Source organism: Falco biarmicus, chromosome 5 (genome assembly GCF_023638135.1).
Source record: "Falco biarmicus isolate bFalBia1 chromosome 5, bFalBia1.pri, whole genome shotgun sequence".
NCBI lineage: Eukaryota > Metazoa > Chordata > Aves > Falconiformes > Falconidae > Falco > Falco biarmicus.
This window is the reverse complement of record NC_079292.1, coordinates 484,049-493,542: the sequence shown is the minus strand read 5'-3', so window position 1 is coordinate 493,542 and position 9,494 is coordinate 484,049. Positions and strand designations below refer to the sequence as shown.

The following is a 9,494-nucleotide window of genomic DNA, read 5'->3' as shown; positions in this document are numbered from 1 at the left end:
GCTTGTCTGGGCACTTCCCAGACCCACGAACCTGATGACTGTTGGGTAATGTGAAGTTTAGTTGCTAATGGATGTGGAGTCATGCTTGTACTCTCATGCAAACTTTCCTGAAAGTACACTAAAGACATTTAGGAAGCAAATTAACTGAAGCCGGCTGCCAGCTCATGCAACTTCTCAACAGCAGAGGTAAAGATACTAGAAGAGAGTAGTTATCTTCAGAGGTGTTGAACATTAAGAGTGTCCTTGCTAATCTGGGTAGAAGGGCATGAGTATGCTGGAGAAAAAGCCCCAGCAGCAGAAGTGGTGTGACTTAGTATCCAGGATTTTATGGTTCATCAGCAGGACTCAAACTCGATGTAATCATATGTACAGATATAATATTAATAGTTAAAATAATTAGCAGTTACAAGTGGGGTTTTGGTACTAGGCAGGAATGATTTAAAAAAATAAAGTGCCCCTGCATTAATTTGTCAGTTGATACTTTGCCCCCACCCCCCTTCTCAAGAATTCTATAAAGAAAATAAATTCTAACAAATAATTGGGAACAAAGATTACAATTTTTTTTCCTCTTCTCTGTTCCAATGTAGACATTCACTATATTTTTAGAATAATGATTGTTAGAAATTAACATCTACAGAATATTGAGTCATTGAGTCTATGTATCTTATTCAAGCCATTTTAATCCACTTCTTCATCTTAGCTATCTCATAAAGAAAGCCAATATTTACTTACATAACTCAGGAGTACCCTGAGTGATAATTAATGCTTGTAAGAAGTAGTATGATTAAAATGAAGAGCTATGCACTTCCAAAGGATTATTAGTTTTATTTTCCTCATTATTACCATACCGAGCTATTGTAAATTACTAAAAGATAGCCAATTACTGTGGATTTTCTTGAGATTAGTTTGTAAGGTATTAAAAGGAGAGCGTTACACTGCAGAAAACTCATAATGAAGTTGTAAAAGTGAAATTACATCCCATGCCTTAAAATGGTATTGGACAACCTGGAAGCAAAAAAGTAAAAATAATTAATAAATGCTGATTAACATAAAAATGCGGTTATCTGTCTTTTCACTTGTAGCTACAGTGACTCATTTACCGCTTGCTGAAAATTCCCCATCTCTGCCTCAATTATTTTCGAGTCATATGCCAGAAATGTCTGTAATTTCTGGAAAAAGGTTATGGCCAATGATTATAAGCAACTGGGTTTCTGCCATTTAATGAGGGCCCTATTTGTCAGCTGAGCTGCTGAATCTGATTGTGTGGGAGCTCTTGCCGCCAAGTACGTAAGCACAGGTCAGCTCCTCTGGTCCAGCAGGTGATGAGCCTCTTGCTAAGCTCTGGTGACCCCCATGGCTGTGACCAGGCACGCATATGCCAGAGCGTGACTAACTGCAGCATGGCTGGATCAAGAGATGGCCGGCCCTGAGCTTCTGGCTCCAGGCTCTTATCCTCTGCATTGTAGGATACCTCCCTCAGTTAAATCTATCTGACTGCACGACTGTGCTCTAAAGTACGCTGTGAAATTAATCCGATTAAAACCAGCACTAACACCATCATTTTGGGAAAGTTTTTTTTTAAAAAATGGGTCATTTATTAAGCTGGCTTAGAATATGGCTGCACCTCAAGACTGTCCCCCTGAAGATTTAAAATAGCTTTGTTACTATCCACTTTACATGGTTATTTGGATTAATATTCTTGAGCTTCCCATGAATACAAAAGCCGAATTACACTGTGAAGAAAATTCATTTATTTCCACTGGCAGTAAGGAATAATTTCTTATGCATGAATTCTGCTTCTGATTTGACTGGCTTTCTAGACACTCCAATTTAGGTTCTTGATGAGTTGAGAATAAAAGATTTCCCTATTCTAAAATGAAAGATTAATTACAGAACAAAGACTGTCTATGAAGAAAAATGTTATTCCTCGTCCTTTACTGATGCTGAGAGAAAGTAATTAGTTAGGAGTCTAATCAAACCTTGAGTAGGATTTATAGGGAAGGTTAAACCACCTCTGCCCTTGTTGACACCTTGCTGTTCTGGGTGCTGGAAAAAGCTCTGGTTTAACTGAAACAATCCAGGAACCTAACAAGATCCTCTCCCTGTGACAGCAATCTCTGAAGTATTGGAAAGCATGATCTAGAGGCACATGGGATTCCACAACAGCTGAAAAAATCGTGCTATAAAGCTGCAAGCATAGCAGTGCCATGCAGGAAGAAATCGTGCTGTGAACTCAGCATGCTGGTGACTCTCACAAAGGCTCAACCAATGCAAAGGCTTGAGTTTTTTCGACTTCATTTAGGATATGCTTTGTTGGGATACGAAGCCAAGCCCAACAATGCTGTGAGTATTTCAGTGTTGACAGGCTGGAGAAATGGGCTGTCAGGGACATCATGGAGTTCAACAAGAAGTGCAAAGTCCTGTACCTAGAGAGGAACTACCCTCCACACTGATATATGCTGGAGGCCACCCAGATGGAAAATGACTTGGCAGAAAAGAATCTGGGGGTCTTGGTGGACACCAGGTTGAACATGAGCCAGCAACGTGCCCTTGTCTCAAAGACGACTAATAATATCCTGGGTTGCATTAGGCAAAGTCTTGCCAGCAGCTCGAGGGAGGTGATCCTTTCACGTTATTCAGTGCTGCTGAGGCCACACATGGAGTGCTGGGTCCCTCAGTACAAGAGACACGTGGACGCACTGGAGAGAGTCCAATGAATGGCCACAAAGATGACAAAGGGACTGGAGTACTTCTGCAAGGAAAGGCTGAGAAAGCTGGGACTGTTGAGCCTGGAGAAGGCTCAAGAGGACCTCATCGATCTATACAAATACCTGATGGGAAGACGGAGCCAGGTTCTTCTCAGTGGTGCTCAGTGACAGGACAAGAGGCAATGGGCACAAACTGAAACACAGGATGTTCCTTCTGAATGTCAGGAAACAGCTTTTCCCTGTGAGAGTGACTGAGCACTGGCACAGGTTGTCGGGGGAAGCTGTGCAATCTCAGAATCCTAGACTATCTTGAGTTGGAAGGGACACATAACGATCATCAAGTCCAACTTCCTTCTCCTTGCAGGACTACCTAAGACTAAAGCATTGACAAAGAGCATCAGTGAGGTGTCCCTTGAGCTCTGACAGGTTCTGTGCTGTGACTGCTTCCCCGGGGAGCCTGTTCTGGTGGCTGACCACCCTCTCTGTGAACTTTTCCCTAATGTCCCATCTGAACTTCCCCCGATGCAGCTTCATTCTATTTCGTGTCCTATTCAAAAGCCAGGCATGGTCTTGGGCAACCTGGTCTAGGTGGCCCAGCTTGAGCAGGGAGCTTGGACAAGAGACCTCCAGAGGTTCCTTCCAACCTCAACCCTCCCGTGATATGACGGAAATTCCCACTGCGAGAGGGCGGGTGTATGTCACATCCCATGGCGGGCCTCACGGTACCGTGTCTGTTAACCCATTCCTGCTGCTCCCCTCAGCCTTCGCGCTCCCCCGGGGCAGCCTGCCCCCGGCCAAAGCCCTACTCAAACCCCCGCCACGCAAGAAACCACCCTCGCCCGCCGCCCCGTGTGGCCCCATCCCGGCGGTGCGGCGCCGCGCCGGTCCCCGAGGGAAGGGCCACCCCCCGGGCCGCCTTCCGGGTGGCGCAGGCGGGCCCCGCCGCTCCCAGCCAGCGGGCCCCGGGCCGCCCCCGCCCCCGCGGGCCTCCCGCCGACCCCCCAGTGGCCGCCTCCGCCGCCCGGGGGCGGGGTTGGGGCCGCCCGACGCCGTTCAAACGGGCCAACCGCCAGGCGCGGAGGGAGGGCGGGCCGGCGCGCTGTCCCCGCCTGGGAGTTTAAAGCGCCATTTTGTGCCGTGCGGCGAGATATCGATCGCCGCTCCCCTCCCGGCGCGGAGGCGGCGGGGTGTGGTGGGGCGGCGAGCGTCCGGCGGCCGCCGCTGAGGTGCGGGCGGCGCCCCGGCAGCGTTCTGTGCAGCTCTCCCTTCTCGGCGTCTGTGCCGTCCCTCTGCCTCCATGACCCGCAGCTGGAAGCGGGCGGCGCTGGAGGGAAAAGCCGGGAACATGAACCAAGAGGCGGGGAGCGCCGCGGAGGCGGCCGCGGGAGCCCGGGCGGCGGTGACAGCGGCGGGGGCAGCCGGCGGCGGAGCGGAGCCCGCCGTTTGGGCGCTGGAAGGGGAGGCGGAGAAAGTTGTGTACTCGCGCTCGCAGGTCTCCTTCGCCGGCACCAAGGCGCTGGGCGACGCCCTCAAGCTGTTCATGCCCAAGTCCACGGAGTTCATGAGCTCCGACTCGGAGCTGTGGAACTTCCTCTGCAGCCTCAAGCACGAGTTCTCCCCGGTCATCCTTCGCAGCAAGGACGTCTACGGATACGCCTCCTGCCGCGCCGTCGTCCCCGACCCGCCGCCGCCCTCGGCGGAGCGGCCCCGCCGCCGCGTCGGCAAGCGGCGCGTCCTGGTCGCCGCCGCCAGGCGCCGGGCAGCGGCAGCGGGCGGCAGCGCCAAGCGGCGGCGGCGGCGCCGCAGGAGGGAACGGGGGAGGCAGCAGCAAGCGGCACCGGCGTCCGGCGGGGGCGAGGCGGAGGCGGCGGTGGCGGCGGCAGCGGCGCCGGCCGAGGAGGCGGACAGTGAGCGGGATAGCCCGGCGGTAGCCGCCTGGGAGCCCTTCGGCGGGAAGTCGCTGGAGGAGATCTGGAAGGCGGCCACCCCCCGCCTCACTACCTTCCCCACCATCCGGGTGCGGGGCAGCGTTTGGAGCCAGCGGAGCCTGGTGGCGGCGCGGCGGTGGGCGCAGCGGGTCCTCGGCGTGGACCTGTCTCCCGTGGTGCGGGTGCGCCGCTTCCCCGTGGCGCCGTCCTGAGGCTGCGGGAGCGGGGGCAGGCCGGCGCCTCACCTTCGCCGCGGTACGGACAAAGGGACCAATATCAGTCACCTGTTTACATTGCTTTTGTCTGGATCTTGTTCTGCTGCTGCACTTTATGGCTCGCTCGGGCGGGGGCCGGGCCCCCCAGCCGCACGGGGGCGGCCCACCTGGCCCCGGGCCGGGCCGCAGCGCCCCTCGGCCCATCCCGGCCCACCGGCGCGCGGGGAGGCGCCAGCGACCGTCTGGCAGGTATCGTGCGTGGGGACCAAGTTCCACTTCCACTTTTTTCCTCCCCCATTGGGCTACCTCACTGGTCCAGAAGTCCACCCAAGAAGTTATTTTCCAAAGGAACTTACTTTCATGCTTGTATAATAAAGCACCATCATTGATTCTTCCTGTCCCTGTCCCCCCCCCCCCCCCCCCCCCCCCGCCCCCCTTTCCGATGGATTGTGTATGCTTTGTGGTGTTGCACTAGTATGTGCTCAGGGTATTTTGAATCCCAAGCATTCCCAAGTTTCAGTTTACTCTGATCAAGGATGCGTAAAGAATGGAGGTTCAGGACTTGTGGCTGTTATTGATGGTGCAAAAACCTGTTTTTTTTCTTAATTTCATGGGCTTAGTGATATATAAAGACGTATCGCACAGTATAATTGTTACACTTTTGTATCTGAAGTAATTTTAAAAGTTTTCTAGGAACTAAGTATTTGTTTCTATTGAGCACCTAAAAATAGAATCATCCTGGTATCTTATAACCCTGTTTACTTGAGGGAAGCTCATTTGGTCAACCTAAGTGAACTTAATAAAAGTCAAAGAGCAAGTGGCGTTTCAGTTCAATGAAACTGCACAGGGATGGGTTCCTCCATGAAGTCTGCTATCTAGGCGCTTAATGCAAACAAGCTTAGAGTTTGTGAAGAATGTAAGTGCTCATTGAAACAAGTATAGGTGTCTGAAGGTGAACTATGATACAATATTGGCCCTGTCAGCCAGAAGGTAGTAGCTTGCATGACGCAAGTACCACACTTAAGTGCCTCTCTCTGCAAAAAGAGCAAGACTTGATACTTGATTGCTTTGTAACAAAATAGTGCTGGTTATCCCGCAGTTTTGAGATGATTAATGATGGATAATCATATTCAACATAATTACTTGCACATAATTATTTTTATAAACCTCTCCTGGGTTTCACAGTAGTCTGATGTAAAATTCATGCTGTAGCTTGATTATTTTGACTGAAAAAAATACTGTCATGTCATTCCATGTGATAGGTGGTCTCCCTTTAAAATGGTGTAAGGGCTTTCTTTAGATCTTACACCTTGCAGTTGGTATGTGAGGAGCAAAATGTGTGTGTTAGAGAATTTTGTTTATTTATTCTTTTTAATGCTTGGAAGAAGAATAAGAAATGCTTGGGAATATATGGTTTATGTCCCTGTTATCTCAACAAATGAGACCAACTTACCAGTTTCCATGGTGGAATGAATAGCTTCGCATCTTGCTTATAGAATTGTTTGGTGACTATTTAAAAATTCTTTTCTGATGGCTGTTGAATCCTTGTACCCTGTTGTTAGCAGGCAATAAGACAGCTTGATGTGTAGAGGCTGCTTGTAAAAACCAGCTAGTGCTAACCTAAAGCAGCCAGCTGCTTCCAAAATCTGTTTATATTTAGTAGTTCTTAGCAAAGTTCTTCTTCCAGACTAACACTTAACCTAGTCTATATCTATCGGGCTTTTGAACTTGTTTACATAACACTAGACTGCCTGGTGATCGCTGCGGTAGTGTCAAGTCACATTTCAGAAGTGAATTTGGAAATGAAAGTTCAAAGGTGCATGTTGCTGTGCTGTTTATCTGGCTATAATACCTGCTTGAATGTAAAGGCAAAATTCTGTTTATATAAAACCCAGTAAGACAAGCTGCAGTGTGACCAAATGCCAAGGCTCCAAGTATTTCAGTTTTGACATTCCACTTCAGAAATGCAAATTAAGAGTATCATCCTTCATTCTTGAGGTGTGTAGTTGATTTCAGTGCTGCTACTGTTAGACTGAGTTATCTTTTTAGTATTCTTTTGAAAGATCCGTGTAGAAAGAATGAAATGTAAGCAGTGCATATTCTCCACTTAACTTGTAAACAGGCGCAGGACAGGATAGATTGAACGTCAAGGGCAGAGTTAAGACTGCCGCAGGTATGATATGGGAAACACTGCGTTAGATCTGTGCTGTCTTGTTTGGAGGCTTATCTTGAAATGTTCTGTGTGGGTACAACTTTAACTCTGTTGTGTGGGCTGTATGCATAAGGCTTGCTTATTTGTCTCTTGGTTGTGCTTTGACTTCCTGGTTTTGAAATGGCAGCTTTATTGGGGGCTATAGTATGCTTTGCTCTGATACCCTGTTAGCAAGTTGGATTGAAGTTTCATTGCAGTCTAAACTCTTCTGGCAGCTGCATTTCCAGAGTCTTAACTGAGCTATTTCAGTCTGTGAAGTCAGTTAAGAGGGGGACATCTTTAGTCAGGTTTTCTGGCGAATTAACATGCTGAAATAGCTTAGCAAACGATCTGAGTACAGGACTGGGTGTGAAAGCTAACAGCTTACAGGGAGAGCGACAGTTAATTTCATGACTATGTTCATGGCAGTTTGTGGCAATCCAGGACAGGGTTGCCTGTATTCCAGCTTCCCCCCCTTTTCCCTCTCAAAGCTGCAACTCCTACCTGCCTCTCTGTCTTTGTGCTCATCTGAGGAAGCTAAGCAATCAGAAGACTATTCAATTCTACGTTTGGGCGGGTTGATTCCTGCTGACTTCTGCTCCACCTTCTAGCTGTAGACCAGAGCTGAGGAAGGTAGGAAAGGAGCGCGCAGACCTGCAGCAATATTGTTAGGTGTTTTTAAGTATGGAAGCTTTAGGTTTTATTTTACATAACGGGCTAATAATACTGCTGTATTTTACCTGTATGTATGCTGTTGGAGAAAGCGTAATGGATTAGGTGGACTTGTGGTATGACTCCGTGCGTCTGTTCCTAGACGCACACACTAAGCATTGTGAGAGGTGTGATCTGCCTGATTTAACTCCATGGTTCTGTCATATGGGGCTGCTTCTGAGACTGATGAAACGCAGGCCCAGAATAAGTCCAGTGTACAATGCCCAATCTAGTTCAGTCAGCACGGATGGTTTCATATTAAACAGGAATCTTGTGGTAGCCTCTGTTGCCAGATTTCTTAGTAGCTGGTTCCCTCCCTTATAAGCTTCCTTCATACAGTGACTTGTGTATTGGAAGTTGTGCTATTTCCTTTATCAAATCCGAATTTTCATCCAGTTGCTCAAAAATTATTGAACTTCAAAATGCCACAGTACCAAAAAGAGTTGTGTGATGGCCCCAGAGGTCGGAGAGAGAGTTGAGATGACCATTGTGTCTTAACGTGTTGCCTAGTGTAGGCTTTATGTTCAAGAGACAGTGCTTTCCTCTTAGTCATTGTACAAATTTTTTGTTCAGGACTGAAGCTCATAAAAGGAGAAAGCAGTGCCTTGCAAAAATTTCCGTGTACTCTAATGTTGCTTAGAAGTTTTCACATCAAAAGGATCAAAGTGTAAACTGGTCCTTGAAACCATCTGTTGCTAGCCTGTAAACAACAAACTCTGTATATGCCCAAACCTTATGCAGAGCATTGTTGTATGTTATTTGCCAAAGACAAGACTTGTGGTATTTGGGTTTTGCTCTGAATGGGTAGGGGATGTTGTGTGTATCTGTATTTCCTTGCCTCTCAGAAGCAAAGGGCGGAGTGAGTCCAGTTTGTAGATTGCAGCTTTGATGCCAAATAATTTTTCACTCACTGCTGCTTCAGTAAGGCAGAGTCCTGGGCTCTTCATGCTGTTTGAAACAATTGACTTACACTAACTTATGATGGATCTGTGCTGTAGTTTAAGTCCAAGGTTTCCATGCACCTGAAACCAGTAGTACTGGAAGCATCTTCTTCCTTTTGGCCCAGTGGACTGAAATGAAAAACTTTCTGATTTGTGCGTATGAGTCAAAAACACTGATTTTGGGTTGAACAGAATGTTTTGTTTGACTTTGAAATGCTCCAGCTTTGCTTGTGTCTACAAATACAGGAAATGTGGAAGCAAAGGACTACATTCACAAGACCGAATTGCCTCACAGAAATGAGGCAATTTATGTCAAGATAGTTGATCAAGGTCCTGGACTTCTAGAGACCCAGATTCCAGTGCCCCCTCTGTCTCACTTGGTGGAGGAACTTTGAAGCTCTCTGTCCTGAGTAGTAGGTTACAACAGCTTGTACCATTTCACCCTGTATAATAAATATTCACTAAGCTAGAGAAAACTTGTGGATATCATGGGATTTAGGGAACACCTTGGTTCTTAATCTGTTTTTTATTTTATGTAAGCGTAACTGCCTTAACTAAAGAAAGACTGAGGCAGACCCATTGCAGAGTATTCTGTGGTAGGGGGACTGCTCAGGCACTGACCCCAAATGTGTACTGCTCCTGATGGTTTATTCCCAAACTATCATGATGCATCCAATGTGTATTGTAGTAGGACTATGTAGGAGAATTTTGGAGTACTTCTTTTCCCTAATCAAGGCAAAGCCATTTTTCCATACTGTAAAAATAATGCATATTTCCTCCACATTAGTGCCTAAATGTAG

The 9,494-nt window shown here is 47.7% G+C and overlaps 1 protein-coding gene across 1 annotated transcript; it reads left to right on the top strand.

Annotated features, from left to right (window-relative positions):
* The first annotated feature begins 3,869 nt into the window (after positions 1–3,869).
* CCDC71L (coiled-coil domain containing 71 like) lies at positions 3,870–5,284 on the top strand. The gene has a single exon (XM_056341316.1). It carries the CDS (start codon positions 4,006–4,008, stop codon positions 4,846–4,848), a length of 843 nt encoding a protein of 280 aa, XP_056197291.1. The 5' UTR covers positions 3,870–4,005; the 3' UTR covers positions 4,849–5,284.
* The last annotated feature ends 4,210 nt before the right edge of the window (positions 5,285–9,494 follow it).

Bases quoted from the DNA above. Each gene is read 5' to 3' on its own strand.
- CCDC71L (XM_056341316.1), top strand. From the start codon at position 4,006: ATGACCCGCAGCTGGAAGCGGGCGGCGCTGGAGGGAAAAGCCGGGAAC.